The sequence below is a fragment of the Pelodiscus sinensis genome, chromosome 1 (assembly GCF_052426305.1).
Source record: "Pelodiscus sinensis isolate ZL-2025 chromosome 1, ASM5242630v1, whole genome shotgun sequence".
Classification (NCBI taxonomy): Eukaryota; Metazoa; Chordata; order Testudines; family Trionychidae; genus Pelodiscus; species Pelodiscus sinensis.
The window spans coordinates 314,954,699-314,974,769 of NC_143052.1; the positions used below are offsets into that span (position 1 = coordinate 314,954,699).

General features: G+C 38.9%; 1 protein-coding gene across 1 annotated transcript in view; it reads right to left on the reverse strand.

Annotated features, from left to right (window-relative positions):
* LOC149525866 (protein mono-ADP-ribosyltransferase PARP4-like) overlaps positions 1 to 20,071 on the reverse strand; it is an 82,735-nt gene that overhangs the window by 39,733 nt on the left and 22,931 nt on the right. Inside the window, exons 10-21 of the mRNA XM_089775611.1 lie at positions 19,424 to 19,561; positions 16,557 to 16,655; positions 16,151 to 16,334; positions 12,666 to 12,825; positions 11,271 to 11,395; positions 9,045 to 9,176; positions 8,738 to 8,824; positions 7,950 to 8,114; positions 6,674 to 6,720; positions 3,732 to 3,813; positions 2,758 to 2,895; positions 272 to 467 (exon numbers count right to left, since the gene is read on the reverse strand). Of these exons, the coding sequence (XP_089631737.1) occupies positions 272 to 467; positions 2,758 to 2,895; positions 3,732 to 3,813; positions 6,674 to 6,720; positions 7,950 to 8,114; positions 8,738 to 8,824; positions 9,045 to 9,176; positions 11,271 to 11,395; positions 12,666 to 12,825; positions 16,151 to 16,334; positions 16,557 to 16,655; positions 19,424 to 19,561 (1,553 nt within the window). The remainder of the gene's footprint in view (positions 1 to 271; positions 468 to 2,757; positions 2,896 to 3,731; positions 3,814 to 6,673; positions 6,721 to 7,949; positions 8,115 to 8,737; positions 8,825 to 9,044; positions 9,177 to 11,270; positions 11,396 to 12,665; positions 12,826 to 16,150; positions 16,335 to 16,556; positions 16,656 to 19,423; positions 19,562 to 20,071) is intronic.

The window sequence follows — 20,071 nt, forward strand, 5'->3', positions numbered from 1 at the left end:
CTGTGGAATGAAAACTGATGATAAAAATCTTCCTTTAAACACTGAGTTATATTTCATTAACTAGGAATGGCAACATAGTGGCAGTGAATGGTTACAATTTTGCTATTAGAAATACTATAATAAAATTATTCCATGCTACTACCAATTATAGAGACCATAAGGTTTCTAGTTTAATGTATTACTGCTTGTTTAATAAAAAGATAAGCATAAAGATAAGGATGACAAGAAAGTAATAAAAAAGTATACATCCAACAACAACAACAAAACTTACTTGTGCCAAATCTGATAACATTCACTCTCTGTGTAAAACAAGACATTTGTAGAGCATGGACAGCAATATGCTTTGCTTGTTGCAGTGTTGAACCTTCCATGGAGTTGGAGCAATCTAGACAGATAATAATTTCTTTGGACAACTGGGTTCCGGTAAAGTTTGTTTCAAACTTTGGCTGAAATACAAGCATGCATGCCTAAAGAAAGAAAAGCTTGATCATCAACATAGTGGACCACTATTATTTATATAGCACCTAAAGGGATCTAAACATTTTACGAAGATCACTATATGTATGTAGGTTTTCCTAAGGTCACCCATCATTTTGGCATCTGAATGTAATAAAGCCAGATGTCTAGAGCAGTGGTTTTCAGTGTGAGACTAAGTCTAAAATTTCCAAAGGAATCTGCACCTCCATCTGAAATTTTTAGAGGTACACAAATGAAAAAAGGTTGTAAGCCACTGGTCTAGAGGTTAGCAAGTGTTTTTTGTTTTTTGTTAAATCTTGATGAGATTGGCTCTCCTTGTCCTGTATCCTTAGCTCATCCCTTGTCGGTAAGAAATTTATTGGGAAGTTTCTGTTCCCCTCTATTTTACTTTTCTGCAATCAGAATGGAATTGCTTTTCTGAAATAAGATACAGACTTATTTTTTTTAAATCATCAATACCATCATCACTTCATGAGAAGTCCTGGAATTTTAAAAATAAATGAATTTAGAAGTAAAATGCCTTGAACTTATGATTATTTAAAAAGCTCAAAAACCTGCACTGTCTACTCTTACAGAATAAGAAAAGAAACACGCGAGTTCATTAGTGGTATTAGTAAAATACTTTGTTTTTAAATGCTTTTTGATAAACCAGGATTTCAGATATCATTCTTATGGGTGAATTAATATTTTAATTTCCAAACTTTCTATTGCATAGGTCAACTCCCTTAAAATAGAACCTATGCAATGTGTTGCAGTTATCACCTGTACATTTAGTACACAATGACCCTTTGGTCACTGATTTCTGCTACAGCTTCTGTGCCATGATCCTGAATACTAGCTTTCCTCTGGATGTTGACATTTGTAAAAGGCATATAAGGTGTCATCTGACAGCTCTGGAGATGCATTTTGCCCCATATACCTACTATATCTGTCTAATGATGAAACTAAGAAAGATGCTTTGCTTTAACTGGTACCTATATTTTGTTATTTTTTCCTAAAAATATTTTTCTTTAAGGCTACCCACTCATTGAATCTACATATTTTCAAATTCACCCAACAACTATCACTTCATTTTAACTCCTGCAAAGAATACAGGAGTACTGCTGCAATAGGACTATAGGAGTTTCAGTGCCAATAGTGTAATCACATTTCTCTGAAATATATATAACTACACAACTAGTCAAATTGTCTTCAGACAGAAACAGGGATAATCAGAAATAGTACTAGTAAATTGTCTGTGGTATAATTTGTGCTTAGAACTTTTAGGATTTTTATTACACTAGGCCCCAGTCTAGCAAATACAATCCAAAGGGACCACTCCTTTGAGTACATTAAATCTTGTGTCTGCATGTTTGCACAATTGGGGGTAAGAAAGATTTTGTGGCAAGTTCAACTGACATCAAAGGCAAAATTATGAAAATACCATGTCAATGGAATTACGTCCTGATAGGAGCTATTACTAATTTTTATGCATAAGTCACAAAGATGCAAATACAATATTTGCACATTTTAGTTCCTTCCTCGCTCCTCAAGACATCTGGGGTGAAATCCTGGCCCCACTGAAAGTCAACGGGAGTTTTGACATTGCTTTCAAAGGACTAGGATTTCACCCTTCATCTTGTAGTACTTTTGCACATTGAACTTGGTAAATATGGGTGCCTTTATGTTCTGTGCAATGTGAAATACATAACCTTCTTCAGTTTTAAATCTAAGTAGAAATCTTTTATTTATATATTTCTAAAGACCAACAAGAAAATGTTTCAAATTAACAGCTAAGGAGATAATGTATTGCTGTTAAATAAAGCATATTTAAGCATATTGGGCACGTACTTTAACACTGTACAAAAGAAAACTTAGCTAATGAATTTTTTTTCCAATGCATCTGCTTTCTAATGTTTTAAAGTGTACTTTAAAGTTAAAGAGCAGGAACAGTGTAACACTTGCTAAATACAATGTGAAAGCAAACTTAAAGGAAAGGGTCACATAGCTCAATAAGACTGTACAAAATGAATTTCTTATAAAAAAGATATTACTTCAAGTATGGCACAGAGTGCATATTAATGATAGTAATGCAGAAATGATTTCCCACAAACTTTTTTCTCTCTTTAACATTGATGACTTATATTTCTTTAAATTCTTCCCAAAATTAGCCATATCAAGCCAAATTCTGGTCTATCTTACTCTCCACTAAATTCAATAGGACTCATAGGAGTGGTAAAATCATGGCAGAAATTAGCCAAGCTATTAGTTGATAGTGTATAGTAGAAGTAGCAGTAGTACTTCACTCTCTTTGTCCGGATGCTTCTCTACCCACATTCTGGGTAGATATACTTGAGAAATCCAAATTTCTAGAGAGAAACCGCTGATGTCCAAGGAACTGTTTTCCACTGTCTTGATAACAGCTTTGCAGTCTGTTTTCTAGAGGTAAAAAACAGACATTTACAAGTTTCTGCCAAAATACCTTTTAACAGTGTACAGCTGTATATTCTTAAGAAAAACTCAGGCTTGAAGATGTAATATGAAGTATGATAACATAAGAACAGCCGTACTGGGTCAGACCAAAAGTCCATCTAGCCTAGTAACCTGTCTGCCAACAGTGGCCACTACCAGGTGTCCCAGAAAGGGTGGACCGAAGACAGCGATCAAGCAATTTATCTCCTGCCATCCTTCTCCAGCCTCTGACAAACAGAGGCCAGGGACACCATTTCTATCCCCTGGCTAATAGCCTTTTATGGACCTAACCTCCATGAAATTATCTAGCTTCTCTTTAAACTCTGTTATAGTCCTAGCTTTCACAGCTTCCTCTGGCAAGGAGTTCCACAGGTTGATTACACGCTTGTGAAGAACTTTCTTTTATTAGTTTTAAACCTGGTACCCATTAATTTCATTTGGTACCCTCTAGTTCTTCTATTATGGGAACTAATAAATAACTTTTCTTTAACGGCCTCTCCACACCACTCATGATTTTATATACCTCTATCATATCCCCCCTCAGTCTCCTCTCTTCTAAACTGAAAAGTCCCAGTCACTTTAACCTCTCTTCATATGGGACCTGTTCCAAACCCCTAATAATTTTAGTTGCCCTTTTCTGAACCCTTTCCAAGGCCAAAATATCTTTTTTGAGGTGAGACCACCATATCTGTACACAGTATTCAAGATGTGGGCATACCATAGTTTTATACAGGGGCAGTAAGATATTCTGTGTCTTATTTTAAGCCCTAAAAAAGAAAAATGATTGCAGGAAAATGTCTTACCTTTATTTTAAGTTTGTGTGTCCAACTATGAATGCGTTCAATACTGTATGGCATTTCAATAGACATGACCACACAGAATCCACTAAAAAAAGAAAAAACAATTGACACTCAAAGCACTTCTGGAGCAGATGATATTTGGCATTTATGCCATGTTTCCTCCATCAGGAACATACCAGTCTGTTTCCTAACCTTTTTAGCTCTTAGGGTAAAGGTAATAAGCAGAGTATTACCTAGACTTGAAGGTCAGAAGGGACCATCATGATCATCGATCTAAACCTGTGACATAGCTAGAGCAGGAACAGTGGGCATGCCTAGCTTTCAGGTGGGCAGGCAATAATGGGGGGTTGAGGGTTGGAGGGTTGGAGAGCCTGGGAGAGGGGGACAGGAAGCAGTGGGGCTCAGGAAGGAATTGCCCTAGAAAGTGGGTAGAGGGTAGAAGGGATCTGGTGCCCTGAGGAGGAGGGATGGGACCCGTCTATCTACACCGCACCTTATCACTCAGCAGGCACCTGAGCACATATGCTGTAGGATAAGCTCATGGGGCAGAGGAGGACCCTGCCAGTGCTCAAGTTCTTCCTGCCCCTGCTGACCCCAGCTCAATATCTGTAAGCCTGGCTGTGGCCTCCTCCTGCTGGCACCGTGCACTGCTGTCACAGTTTCGAGTCCTAGCACTAGCCCTGCCCAGACCTCCCCAGTGAGGCACACACCCTGCAGACCTAATGTCACTGATGCCAAATGCACAGGTAACATTGCCATTCTACTCCTGTTTACTAATCCCCTCTTTATAAATCCACAGATTATACTAGCCAAATTGGAAAAATGGTCTGAAAGAAACAGAATGTAATTAAATAAAGAAAAATGCGAAGTACGACACTTGGGAAAGAATAATCAATTGTACAAATACAAAATGGGAAATAACTACCTAGGGGTATGTCTAGACTTGCACCCTCTTTCGAGAGAGGGATGCAAGTGTAGAGATTTGAAATTGCAAATAAAGACGGGATTTAAATATCCCACGCTTCATTTGCATAATTGCATTATGGCGCTATTTCAAAATAAAAAACGCTGTTTAGACGTGGTTATTTTGGGAGAAAACCCTTCTTCCAAAATAACTGGTAAACCTCATTTTATGTCTAAACAGTGTTTTTTATTTCGAAATAGCGCCATAACATGATTATGCAAATGAAGCATGGGATATTTAAATCTCGGCTTCATTTGAAATTTCAAATGTCTTCATTTGCATCCCTCTCTTGAAAGAGGGTGCAAGTGTAGACATACCCCAGGAAGAAGTACTGCAGAAAGAGATCTGGGAGTCACAGTGGGTCACAAACTCTTGAAAATAAGTGAATATCATTCTGGGATGTATTAGCAGGAGTGTGGTAAGCAAGGCACAGAAAGTAATTCTTTCAGTCTTCTCAAGCACTGATAAGGCCTCGCAACTGTAGTATTATGTCAACAAAAATTATTAAAGTTCTAGGAAACATAATCTTTGAGGAAAGATTGAAAAAAATGGGGTTGCTTAGTTTGGGAAGAGACAACTGAGGGGGAGGACTATAATAACTGTCTTATAGTATGTAACAGGTTCTTAAAAAAGAGTAAGGCGGTAAATTATTTCCTTTAACTACTGAGGGCAGAACAGGAAGTAATGGGCTTACATAGTGTAACTGCCAGTGGGCAGATGTGAACCTGGGATCTCTGGAGCTTAGTGTAGGCACCTCTATTGTTTGAGCTAAAAAGCCAGCTGGCTCTCAGCTTAGGCTATAGAACTCCCTTGTTCTTCTCTCTCACTGTAAGTGGTGTAAGTGAGTTACAATAGCAACAAAGGAAATTTAGGTCAGCCAAGTGTTTTTCAAATTTGGGTTGTGGGGCTCCCAGGGTAAGCCACTGGCGGGCCTGCGCCACTTTGTTTACTTCATGTGTCCATAGCCACGGAGCCTCACTCCTTCCCTTGACTGGAAACAGTGAACTGCAGTCAATGGGAGCTGCAACGCTCCATTGCTATGGACACATTAAGTACACAAAGTGGCATGGGCCTGCCAGCAGCTTACCCTGGCAGCCCTGTGATCCAAGTTTGAAAAATGCTGGAACAAGTTTGAAACCCTGGAACAAATTACAAGAGAGTTGTGGAATCTTTGTCACTGGAGGTTTAAAAAACAAAAACACAATAGGCAAACACCCAGTGCGGTGGTCTAGATAATACTTAGTCCTGCCTCAGTGCAGAAGACTGGAATAGATGACCTATCAAGGTACCTTCCAATCGTATGACTCTATGATTAGCTCTTTTTGCCAAAGCACTGTGCGCACATATTCACATGGGTAGGGCCTTATATAGTTTCCAGCACTGAACATTCAGCTTCTTGGGTAATACAAGCACCCCCTAAAGATCTTACTGCTTCTACTGGTACAATAGCTCATGAATAGGGGAGAGTAGCTATAGGTAGAGGCATTACATGAAGAACTATATTTATGAATGTCTCAAGAAGAATTATGTTATCAGAAAAAAATTCACAATCTGAAATATAATTTTAATACATTATTAAAAATGTTAATGAAAATTAAAAAACCCTAAAAATAAGCTTAATTTTAAAAAGTACCCTTTTAGGTAGTGCAGACCCAAAGGATTAGGTTTTGTGATGCAAAGTTTTTATAAAACCTGGTATTAATACAAATGTTATCAGGAAACAAACAATCACAAATATTAAACGAAACGGGGTGGAGGTAGAGTTTACCTAAACATTATTTCCCTGTAGTGCCTGCAACCCAAATAGAGCAGCAATTTTGAATTGAAGGCAAAATGCCTTTTCAACATCCAACCTGGACAAAGTTGCATAAACCTCACATAAATGGTGAAAAATAATTTTTTAAAGCTGCTTCGCCTTTTGTTATTTTTGGTAATAAAAATAAGGAAAAAACTGAATCATAGTCTCTTAAATGTTACTTACCCCTTTTTTGTTCCTATTCGTTTAACACCGACCTTCTTTACTGTATCCTATACAAAATAAAAAAGCTTTAAATGTATCATTGTTACGAAATACAGAGATGTGAGTGCCATTCTTGGTTTTATAAGAAAAGCAGCAACTAGAGCATAGCACACAGCAGGAGTTCTCAGAATCTTTCATTTTCAGTGATCAGCTTTTTCCTCTGAGGCTACATCTAGATTGCATCCCTTTTTCATAAAAGGGATGCAAATTAGACGTATCGCAATTGCTAATCAAGCAGGGATTTAAATCTCCCCCGCTTCATTAGCATAAAAATGGCTGCCGCTTTTTTTTGGCACGGAGCTTTGCCGGAAAAAAGCGCCAGTCTGGACGCGGATCTTTCGGAAAATAAAGCCTTTTCCAAAAGATCCCTCATCCCTCTTAAAATAAGGGATAAGGAATCTTTTGGAAAAGGCTTTATTTTCCGAAAGATCCACGTCTAGACTGGCGCTTTTTTCCGGCAAAGCTCCGTGCCGAAAAAAAGCGGCAGCCATTTTTATGCTAATGAAGCGGGGGAGATTTAAATCCCCGCTTCATTAGCAATTGCGATACATCTAATTTGCATCCCTTTTACGAAAAAGGGATGCAATCTAGACGTAGCCTGAGAGTTTATGGGAATTATATATACATATGAGAAGAAGAATAAGCTTGATGATCTTTAAAAGAGGGGAAATATACTAAGTCATTTGTCCCTTTTTGCAAACTGTTCTCTGGGGACAACATGGAACATCACTGAACTCAATAGAGTACAGAGGGCCACATATATAAAATAGCCAGCCTATAAGACTGAGACCTTAATTACTAACACTGCTGCATTTATTCATGTTCTGAACCAATGGTTCTCAACCTTTTCCATACTGGGACCCTTTCCCCATGCAAAGCCTTCATCCCATGTGGCCAGGTCCACTTTCCATCTAACAATATGGGTAGGCTTGTCATAATACCCAGGTTGCACATCCTGTCAACTTTGGTTATGAGCTTTGGTTATGAGCAGATTCAGGCAGGCATCACTACACTGATTTGGTATTGGTTTGGTTCAGATTTTTGTAGGATCCTGCTGTAACCATAAAGGTTGGACTCAATTCTTTTAAATGAGCAGCCAGGTAAGATTTACATAAGAAGGTAAGAAAGGGAGATTGCAGCTCCCCTCAAACCTCTTGTAGAATCACTCCCCTTTAGGAGCACTTCTGCTCCAAACTGAGAAAATGCTACTGTAAATTGATATTTTAAATACACAAACCTGTGTGTTTTCATTCAATGCTTTGTCTTGTTGCCAAGGTGCCACAGCAGTAGGCATTTGAAAGGTAATACAGCCATTCTGAAAGCTAAGTTCAGTGATGTAGGTGATTTTGATAAGAACCGTACTTTTAGGTGGTAAGTTTCCAACACTCACAGTAAAAACATCCTAGAAAAGAGATGCTCGCTTTAATCTGCATATTACAATTATATATTTTCCAAAGCAATAAATATTTCATTTGTTTGGTCATGTACAGAAAACCCCCCACTAGTTTTCTATGTTTCTTCAGAGAAGCAGTTGAAGAAAGCTAATTAGGACGATAAAGGCCAAGAAGTTATGCTGCTTTAACAAAAAATATTGTCAGGACAACACTCATCAATAGTAACTATTTATAAATTGATATTTTACAGAGACTTCAAACATCTTATTAAAAAGAGGATTTTACTGAGAGTTGGCAAAATCTAGTTTCTGTAGGAGGTACAGCAGATACTTTTATCTCATTTCCTGAAATGACCAAAAGTGCAGACTAAAAGTCATTTCCATCTATTGAATTCTATTATTTAAAAGCAAACAATCAAAACACACACAAAAATCCCTTCCATTAAAGATGCAATTCTGCAAAGATTCCAATAGGACTACTTATGTGCCTAAGGGGAAGTACATATGTATTTGTGGAGTTGGGATCTGTGTCACAAACTTGCTTTGTTTGGGCTCTGACTTCGTTAACCAATTTACAATGTGATCAATTTGGGGTTTCTAAAATGCTTAATAAACTACAACATTCAACATACAGGGGCATCTTTGTCCATCAAATAAGCTCCATCACCTCGACTGACTGCTTCTCTGTATTCTTTATGTGCTTGTTCCTTTTCTTTAACCTGCAAAAGATTGCTCCAAAATCAGTCTATTCATAGTTGATTAACTTGTTTCAGTTAACCAATTTATAAATGGGACACAATCAATTTGAAATATAGTTAAGTGACAATGGTATAAAATCAGAGTGAGAGTATTAATACTTATGAGTGTCTTTACTCATTAATATTTTGACATCTTCGGGTTGAAGGCACTATAGAAGAATGAAATATTAAATCATCTTACCTCTCCAACAATATGTTTCCCATTGATGAAAGCCTCAAATCCACATACAGCCGCTGTGTCATCCAAAGGGAAGACATATTTTGCCTCAATGGGATTATCATTCTGATTGATGTAAGTCTGAAACACTACTATCTGAAACAGGATTTTAAAAGAGATGCATTTCTCTATTAGATAAAAAAAATCACGATAAAAAAGCCCTCATTGTTTGATAGGTAGGTAATGACCTAACCATCCAGTATCTTTGTTTAATCCAGAGGTATGAGAATTGAATATTAAACAAAGATACTGGATGGTTAGGTCATTTCCTACCTATCAAACAATGAGAGTGACAATGGTTCCTTGTCTTTGAAGAATCTCAAGATACCATCTATGTTTCATCAGTTTTTAAGTGTTTCTGACTCTTTATTGTTTGCTAATTAATGGTTCTTATCTGCCCCCTTTGACTATCTAGTCTTTAGGTGCTTATAGACTCGCTTTCCCTTGATATATATTTTACCCACTGCCTTTTCTTATCCCCCCCATCCCCAATTTTCCCTTCTTCCACCCCCTCCCACCTCCCCTATTTATTTTGGTCCTAGACATCCAACACTCCAGTCATCTGAAGAAGTGGGCTGTGCCCACGAAAGCTCATGATACCACATGTTTTGTTAGTCTATAAAGTGCTACCGGACTATTTGTTGTTTTTTCAGTTTACCTGTACAGACTAACTCAGCTACCCCTGAAGCTATTTTCAATTTAACAGAATAAATGTTCTATTATGTTTCACACTAAAAAAGTGTTGCTAGGAGACAGCACAACTTGATTTATCTTTCTGAAGACCTATTTGTACACAAATACACACATATATAGTGATTGTAGCAAATTTTCTGGTGGGTAGAGGAATAAACGGTTCAAGAAACTGGTCATAGAATATAAAGTCTTTCATCTCTAACTCACCAATTCAATCTTCAAGTCAAGAGTAAACAAAAATCATTGCCATTTGATGGCTATTTGTAAATCCTAACTTCACAAATATCACCAATCTAGAATCTACAGTAAGGATGGGCAGTAAAATGGCGGCAGATTGCTGTTATATTTACCTACACCTCTGCAGGTATGGGTGATTGTAGCTCCGATAGGACGGGAATGGCTATCTGCAGCCAATGGGAGCTATGCTTCCCCGTACCTGCGGAGGCCCAGGTAAATATGGTGGTGTGAGGGCTCACCAAGGGCTAACTATGGCAGACCGGATCCAGCTCGTGGGCTGATATTTGCCTACCCCAGTCTACAGGATAGGGGTCCGTACCACAAAAACCACCAATGAAAAACTATTGGCAACTTCAAATGTGACTAAAGTACTGAGTAGGCAGGGAGACAGATGGTCCAACCCGGCTAAAGCTTTACTGACATTGATTCTTTACCTGTGCTGTCTCTTCAGGAACAGTATCTGTTCTGTAAATAGAGAATTTCAGACTTCAGTGCCAGCGATTCCAACTGACTTTCTGTCCACACCTGTTTCTCTTTGCACTCCCTGCCTATGTCTCCATAAGTCCTGAGACTTTCTCACCAACCACTTAGTGGCACATCCAATATCCTGAGGTAGCACCTGGATAGTGAAATCTCTGTGAATATGGGGCCTTTTTCCAGTGCTTTGTCTGTTTATACATCTGGGCAGAGTTCCTCTAGACAGCGTTCACTGACTCCTTAGATTCCTTGGAGCAGTGGATATGATCTATGAGTGGATATGGTCTATGGTTCTCTGCTGGGTGTAGTCTCCTGGATCCATTGTTTTGATCATGGATGTCGTGAAATGAGGAGTAACGGTAGTTCGAACTAGGAAGCCTAGTTCGAACTACCTAGTTCGTGCCCCATGTAGCCGCGCTGCATGGGGTTCGAACCAGCGGGGTTTTAAAAATGGCGGCTCCCTGCTTATGCAAATGAAGCCCGGTAAATTCAAATCCCGGGCTTCATTTGCAAGTGCGGTATGCCTACATTACCCTCCTAGTTCGAACTAGGAGGGTAGTGTAGACATACCCTCAGAGACTAATCAAAATATATAGAATCATGAGTTTTCATGGGTAAAACCCACTTCATCAGATGAATTGGAGTGGAACTATCAGAAACCAAGACATATATATTGAGTTGTCTGTTTTTCTAAAAGCGACTCAAATGGTACATAAAAATTGGAATTACTTCTCCGTAGTCAGTTGCTGAAAAGCTTAGCTTACAATAAGCAGTGCACTGTACCTGTGCTATGAAGTCCATTATTCTCCCCTTGATATGAATATCTTCAAGAGGGACTGGGTTTCCAGATGTGTCCTGAAGACCAGTTTTTATAGGATTCAAAAGATTTAAGCTTGGTAATGCATAGTCTAAATATAAAAAAAAATTAAGAAAGGTTAGTATAGTGATAGAAGTAAAAACATAATCCCACAAACCAATGTCCATTTGGCTCATGTTTACAACGAATTCAGAATATGTGGATTAAAAATAATACCCAGTGTCTGTTAAGAATATACACAATGTTATTGTTCTGTGTGATGGGGTGACGCAACCCCGCATTATGCCAGGCTCCCCCCGGGGGCCGGGAGAGATAAACCAGCTTTCCCCACCGCTGGGGAGTCTGCAGGGGCAGCTGAAGCCCGCTGCGGGGACGGTGGCTTAGCAGGGGAGACTGCGGCAGCAGCTGGAGCGTGCTGCGTAGTCAGCAGCTGGGCTGGCGCTCCAGCTGGTCCGCCGGGGGAGATGCCAGCACAAGTGGACGCCGGCGCTGGAGAAGGCACCGGAGGCAGGGCCCGCAGAGGCGGGGGAGGAGCAGACTCAAAAGACACCAGCGCAGGCGTACTGGGGAAGGGCACGGCCGAGCCCCGAAGAGAAAGGGGCGGTGCCCTTGGCATTATAGGGAGGTCAGCGGAGGGCATGGATGAAAAGTGTCCGGCCCCAGGGGAAAAGACGAGTGGGACGCTCGGGTGAGCGGGGATGAGGAAGCAGCCCAGGGTGGGCGTAAGTAAGGTGCCAGCAGGCTGATGAGTTGTGGCACGTAGCCCCATCAGCCAGGTGGGAGGAAAGCGGATATTTTCCCTCACCTTAGAGCCCTGGTCTGGGGCCTAGAGAGAGGGTGGGCCTGGGCCCCCCTTACACCCTGCTCGGGGTAACCACTGAGCCAACGCGGTTCACAAACACACGCCCGATCAGGAGGGGCAGGTCAAGGGGACGGGAGGAGACAGAGGCAGAGAAGGGGGACTTAAGGGCATGACCGAGTCTCTCCATGACATTCTGCAATAAGGGCTCTCTGAAGGATCATGAGTTGATGATAGGTCTTTCATAAGATATTTGTTTAGCTTTTGGGGAATAAAATGTGAATTCTTTAAGAGCGTCTGATGTCTTATGCTAGGCCTTCTGAAAAACATTTTGTCAGAAGGAGAAAATCAGCATAAATATTTATTCCCAGAGAAAATTTGTTAAACAGATGTTTCCAAGTTACCATACGTTCTTGACTAATATTGGTAAGAGCTGTAAATCAATTAAAAATAATTTTTAATTATATTAAAATATATTTGATCTATATTATTCAAGAATCACTGATTAATATCTAGAACATTCATGATTTAAATATGGTCACAAACAAGAAACATTGTTCACCTTTGAGTTGTAAATGACAATGCGAGGTCACCGGCCGATCTTTCTCTAATTCTGTCTCAATTCCAGGCTGAAACTGCTTTACTTGGTCTCCAACAAGGCAAAACTTAACAATGTATCTCATTTTAACCTGACAGGTTTTGTATACGACAAATTCATCATCCTATTACAAGCAAAGAGAATTATTTTACAAATATAATAAAAGCTACAGGTATTCCTACAAAGTCTGCAAACTGATTTAAGAACAGATCTTATGTGACATCTCAGCTATGATCCATAATATCACCATATGGTGTTAGTACTACTGCTTTACTGTTTTCAAAGCACTACATCTCTGTTCTTTTCTCTTTGCTCAAATTTCACTACTGACAGCTCCTTTTGACTATGTCTACACTGCACTGTTCTTCTGGAAAAATCTATGCAAATTGCGAACCACAATTTGCGTAGCTTTTTCCACTTTTTTTTTCAGAAGAGGCTTTTCTGACATTTGTCCCATTGACACTGGGATAAATGTAGGAAAAAAAACCTCTGTCATAAAACAAGGTTTACAAGGATGCCGAAAAAGTGTGTCTGCTCTTCCGAAAATTTTTTTGGAAGAGCAGACGTGTTCCCTCGATGCGGCAGAGATTTTCCGGGATACCGAAAAACTCTGCAATGTAGACATAGCCTTTGTCTTCTTGGCTCACTCACCAGTTTATGCTTTCTTTCATGGCATCCTCTACTTGGGGAAAAGCCACAGGTGTCCAATCTCTCTTAAAAATTATTTAAAACACAATTGTTCCTCAAAAGAATGCCAAGTAAAATTATCAGTTTTCTTTCTATGGCTGCATAGACAACAATTATGCCTATTAGTTTGCACAGTATTGCACTTATTCCTAACTTTATAGTTTAAACAATATGAAGCAGGGGTTATATTTATTTTATACTTTAATAAGATAGTGGAACACTCTTTCATAGTTGTTTTCTATACTCCATATGTGACAGAATGACAATAGCCCAAACAAACCTTATAGAATTAAAATAAGTTTTACTGAATGAAAATTAAATTTTCATAGCAGACCTATTAAAAAGCAAATGCAATTGTGTATGTGATGTTGTGACATTAAATGTACCTTCTCTAACAATGGAGGATGCTAATGAACTTTCTCTGTTCTCAGCCTTTGAAGTCCCCCAGGGACATATGCATACATTGGTCCAAACTGGATTTTCATGAGACTCACCAAGAAAAAACTTTTAGACAAAAAACCTAAGTTTAAATGCATTCAGAGCCTTCTTTCTGATACACCAATCAAGCAGGATCCTGTACCGACCTAGAAGAATAGAGTGCACTGACCTAGAAGAATTTGGCCTGGTGAGACCTCAAAAGGCTGTATGCTTGTTCTGAGGTGAAATTAATGAATTTGTGACCTCCATAAACCTCTTGGGTGGGGTAAGATTCGGTAAACTCATTAGCATGCATGTACTTTTATTGCTTTAAATGTTTTCTCCAAAATATTTTTTCCTTGAGCATAAAGTAGGCATGGCTGGAAAGAACTGTGTGGTAAGTTATACCTATAACACTATTATTAATGATATGATGTAGTCATGGATTCCATGACTTTACCTGACTTCTGTGACTTCGGCTTCAGTTGTCTATGACAGAGCTGGAGCTGTGCTCCCCAACCTATGGCTTCAGCTGATGCTGGGGCTGTGTGCCCCTCTCACAGCTGTGGCAGGAGCCAAGGCAGTGCACCTACCCTTCTCACAGCTTCAGCTGGGGCCGGAATTGGGAGTGTGTGTGTGTCCCCCAGTTCCCTGAGGCTTTAGGCGGGTCAGAGCTGGGCTGTGCTCCACACATGATTTCATTTGATGCCAAAGCTTGAGCTGTTGCTGTGCGCCCCTTTCCTGTGGTTTTGGTAAGAGATGAGGCCACAACTGCATGCTCTCCCTCACTACCCTATGGCAACAGGAGGGACTGAAGCTGGAGCTGTGATCCCCATGGTGGTGGGGCTGTCACTCCCCATCCATTGGGGTTCAGCTGTTATTCTCCCTCCCTCCTCATGCTCTCTCTCTACCCAGTTATTAAAAGTCACAGACAGGTCACAGCTCCCATTAACTTTTGTTTATTGCCCACAAAAGTCTGTGACTTTTACTAAAAATAACCATGACAAACCTTTAACCATAACTATTATCCATCTACAAAGAGAAGAGAAACAGGTCTGTCTGGGCAGACTATCTGTGCTGTGAGTTACACAGAGAAGGAGGGGAACTGTCTGGCCTGGAAATACCAGAGGTAGAAGATAGTGAGACGTGTCTTCATACAAGAGTAGCAAAAGCTGTGAGCCTGAGGGTCCAGGGTGCTTGCTGAACCATGCGAGGAAATAGAGGTGCAGATGCCCTGAACTGTGACACCAGACACACAAAGTTTCAGTGAGTGAGCATAGCTTCTTGACAAAATAACTTCTGCTCTTAGTGCCAGGAGTCTCAGTGGCCACCAACAGATTGGGGAAGGAAAGCAGCAGGTTGTGGGACTAAGGAATAACAGCATCTTCCATGCCTGCTACAAATGTCATCTGGGGCTGAGACATGAGACCCTGAGTGCAGAGCAGGACATCTTGGCAGGACATCAGGCAGGGCAAATCAGGAATCTCCTGAGTGCAATGGCCAGCAGTAACAGAGCAGCAAAATAGCAGTTGCGGGTATCGGTGTTTGGGGCTAATCCTCTCTGTGCCCCCATGACTGTATAAATAGCCCAGATGGGCTGGAAGAACTGCATACTTGGCAACCATTCTCTACTCTCAGTGCAGAGCACCTGGGAGCCAGGACCCTCCTTGCCCTTTCCTTGCACTATGTGAAAGTGGTTATTATAGGATGCAGGGGAAATAATTTCCTTGGAATGTAGCATTTAGCATCTATTTGATACATAAGAAATATGCAAAGTGGAATGAAATTCACTATAAGTGAAGCAATGCATTACTGAAGGGATTAGTCTAGTAATGCTGCAGCCTTGGTAGAATATGGTTTTCAGCTAGTATAGACAACGCCTAATTATGTTCAACATCCAAAACCTATTGTGCATGTGGTATATGAGACATGAAAGTGCTGAAAGGTAGTGAAGTAGTTCAAGATTTTCACCCCACTTCATTAGAAACAAGTTCAATATAAAAATCTCTCTCTGCTTATTTTTAGGAAAATTCCACTGTAATAGGAAATAACACTAATAGGTTTAATTTAAATAAAGCCCTTCATGCCATAGCTCAAATGGTTTTTTTACACATTTTTAACAACCTGTGATACAGGTATTATATGCACTTTATGCAGATGAGGAAATGGAGATAAAAGTGATTAAATGATTTGACCATTTCCCACATAACCATTCAGTGGTGGAATGGTAAATACTACCTAGGTGCTCAGTCTCCCTCTGTCCTCTTATGTAACATTGGCACAATAAATCCAAGAGTTTTAAAGAATGTCAATGCCCTTTTTTGGGCTGGATCTGATTTCAGTACCTCAAAATCTGAATAGATGTTTTCTGTTTTACGGACTCCATGAACACTGTCATATCCTGATGGCGCACTAGTTAATGTCACATCTTTTTTATACAAGTCCAAACAGGTTCCAAGTGCTACATTACAAACAGCCAATAGTCGTGTTCCATCCATTTCACTTGGTGAAGAATACTTAATACTTGTACTATAGTTAAAGAAAAATCATATATACAGGCACAGACAGTTTGGACAGTTTACATTAATATGCATTTCTTATTTTAAGTTTCAATAGAAATGTCAATAAAAATGGAAAGGAATAACTTTCAACATTAAAATTATCTTAAAATTAAATTAAAACATTACAAAAAGAAATGTAAATTTCTTTAAGAGTCAAAAAATCACAATATTATAATTAAGTATTTCAGACCTGATGGAGTCACTGAAATAAATGCCACTCCCTAAGTTCCCAATATCAGTTCTTTCCAAGCCATGATTTTCAACCACTATCTTTGGTAAAAGGAGACCTCTAGAAAAGAAATAGCATTACAATTAATGAAGGTAGAAGGATGTTGACATATAGTCCCATGATTAATACATCCTGAGTAACTCATAAACAAGACAAAATACAATTTACAGAAACCAAGAAAAGGGAGTTCTGGAAAATGTTCAGTAAAACAGAGACATTATTGGATTAGTTACAACAGGGGTAAACCATGGGTGAAGTTCATCAAGGGAATATTACAGTATGTATTCCTTACTTTTCTAATTCTAGCACATAAGAACAGCATGTTACAAAGTGAAAAAAAAGAACAATGATCACTGGCAAACATCCACATTAACATGAAACCAGCACATAAGATTTGTCTGGTTTATCTAAAATAGTGCTACTTTTCTATAAACTACTGTGTGTAACCTCATATACATATCACAAACACATACATTACCTAAGCACAACAAGGGTGGGCATAAAAGGTAGAGTATTCAGGAGTAAAAGGGAAATCTGATCCCTAACTTTAGTCTTCTTTTATGGAAAGTAGGTCTTGTCAAACAAACCAAATTTCAGTTTTTGATGAGATTACAAACTTGGTTGATATAGGTAACTGAATAGATGTAATATCATTAGACTTTTGTAAGACATTTGACTTAGTACTGCATGACATTCTTGTGAAAAAAATAGCACTATATAATATCAGCAAAACACGTCTTAAATAGATTAAGAACTGGCTAACTAACAGAACTCAGAGAGCAGTTGTCAATGGAGAATCATCATCAAATGGGAATGTTTCTACTTGAGTTCCTCATGGATTGGCTAGGCTAGGTAGGCCTGATGTTGTTCAATATTTTAATCAGTGATCTGGAAGTAAATATATAATTCCTAATGACATAAAGATTGGCAGAGTAATAAATAGGAATATACAGAGATATCCATACCATAGGAAGGACTAAATCTTGGAACAATAGATATGTGAATAGAACAGAGAATGTTTAGTCAGTCACTATTAGGTTATTTTCAGTTTTGTTGGACTTTTTTGTGATGAGCACATGCAATTCCCACTTTCACTTCACTCTCCAAACTGAATCCCATGGAAGTAATTATCTGTATTTTAATCTTTTTTCTCCAGTTGCTCTGTAACACCTAGCAACCAAATAATGTTTCAGAAAGTATGGTTTGTTTTGTTAATAAAAATTACTTTTTAAGACCATGATCTGATTCCTGTGTCCTAGGAGGCAAGAGGCTCTGTGTGCGCATGCCTAAGACTGCAAGGTCAGCTATTAAGAGAATTGCGGTTTTTGTTTGTTTGTTTTTTAAAGCACTCTCAAGAGCAAGGGTTAAAGAGCTTAAGAGTAACTCACAGAAAGAAATTCCCAAATGTGTCTTCCTGGGTTCTCAAAGGGATGTTTGCAATCCAAGACCAGGGAATCTGCGACCATGGGGAGATTTTAAACAGAAACTTTTAGTGGCAGGGTATGTTAAAGTCTCTTGCAAGCCCCTGTCTTCTGCACTCAAAGAGCCAGAATGGGGAACAACCTTGACACAGTATCATAGATGTGCATGGCCCTCTACATGGAAATAGAGTTAACAGATTCTTGTTATCAAGAGCTGCAATCACAAAGGATAATTACATGAACACTCACTAATTAACTCAGTACTTACTACTGTGAGCAGACCCATAGAATTTGTTAGTACTGCTACTACTTTCGGCTGCAAATGTTTGATGGATCTAATCCTTAATTACATCCAACACACAGGATGAAAATAAACAATGTGCATGGTAAGTAATTGGTTACAGCAGCAGAAGTTTGTTTTGTGTGCTTAATAGTACATACACACATATTTTAAAAAATAACATCTAAAATGGAGGATGGAGGTCAGCAATATAATGCTCACTAGAAGGAGAAATATTTATTCACATTTATTACTCTTTCCACTATTTCTCTACATACTTTGTCAGGGTAATGATTGAACTGAAATAGAACACACTGAAAACAAATTAAGTTATTTTGCTACTCAGGAGTGATGGATATGAGTGGTGTTGTCCAGCACCCAGTGACGAAAGGGTTAAACTTAGGTTTTTCTCTTTGTTTTAATTTGCTCTTTTCTTAGTTGCTTTGTAACACCTAACAAACAAGTATGTTTTATCAAGTATATCTTTTTGTTTTTGTTAATAAAATCACTTTTTTTAAGGTGATGATTTGATTCTTGTGTCTTGGAAGGAAACAGGCGTGTGTCTGCCTAAGACTGAGAGATCATCTACCAGAGACTGCAGTTTGTTTTCTCTTTTTTCCAGCTCTCTTGTGCTAAAAGAGGTCGGGGATACCCCCCTGGAAGGAGTCCAACTGCTTCCTTCCTGGGTTCAAGAAGAAAGGGGTCATTTGGTGGTGGCAGCATGCCTCCTAAGGCCAGGGAATCTGTGGCTTTGGGGAGCTTTTAAGCAGAAGCCTATAGAGGCAAGGTATTTTTAAGGTCTCCTGTGGGCCCCCGCTTTCTGCACTCTGAGTGCGAGAGCGGGGAAGAGCTCTGACACCAGATATTTAAATTATGTTTACTACCACAATATCTGACCACTTCTATCCATACTAGTCCTTTTCCAAAAAAAAGTACAGCTTTCTAATTTATCTCTTAAAAAAAAGATTTTTTCAACTATGATATACCTGTATAAATGACATTGTTGAAAGATTAAACCAAGCATTTGCTTAGTGTCAGAAAAATGAGTCCTTTATAACCTCAAAATATTAAACAAAAAAGTAAAAAGATGATGGAAAACGTTAAGGAAAAAATACTGCAGTTCTTACCGTGAGAGAATTCCAACAAAGTTGCGCACAGATGATGCATGGAATAAGGACTGAATGTTCCCAAGATTGCTCAGAAACTCTGCTGTTTCACTTATTCTGCCAACTCTATATATTTTTAGAACTTTCACTGGACAGTCACTGCAAAAAATTGAAAATTTTAAAGTCATGTGAGTTAGAAAGTTGTTCAAAATTCAATTAATAGATAAAAGGTGAAGAACTAATTTGTACGTCAACAAATGACTAGTCTTCATTTGTTTTTCTTTCATAATTACAAGAACAAGACTCAATACAAAGGAGCATTTATTAAAAACATGCTGCAAATGTTTAAACAGTTAAGACAAACAGGAATACAAATCGTAATTCTATAAGAGCTATCCAACTGGTGATTGCCTATAATCTCATAATAGTTTTCCCTCTTTTCTATAAAATGTATTTATGTTTCATAGAGTTCAAACTGTAGTAGGAATGTGAAAAATGCAGAAGATTTGTTTTCCAAAATATTAACAAAAACAGATTTTGAAGTTTCCACTTATTAGGCCTACTCGTTTATTGTCCTTTTGGAGTCAACCATCCAGGTGACCTATGGGGAAGAGCTTTCTAGCTTGTGGTCTTCACAGACTGTAGCTGCATTACACTACAACTTCCAGC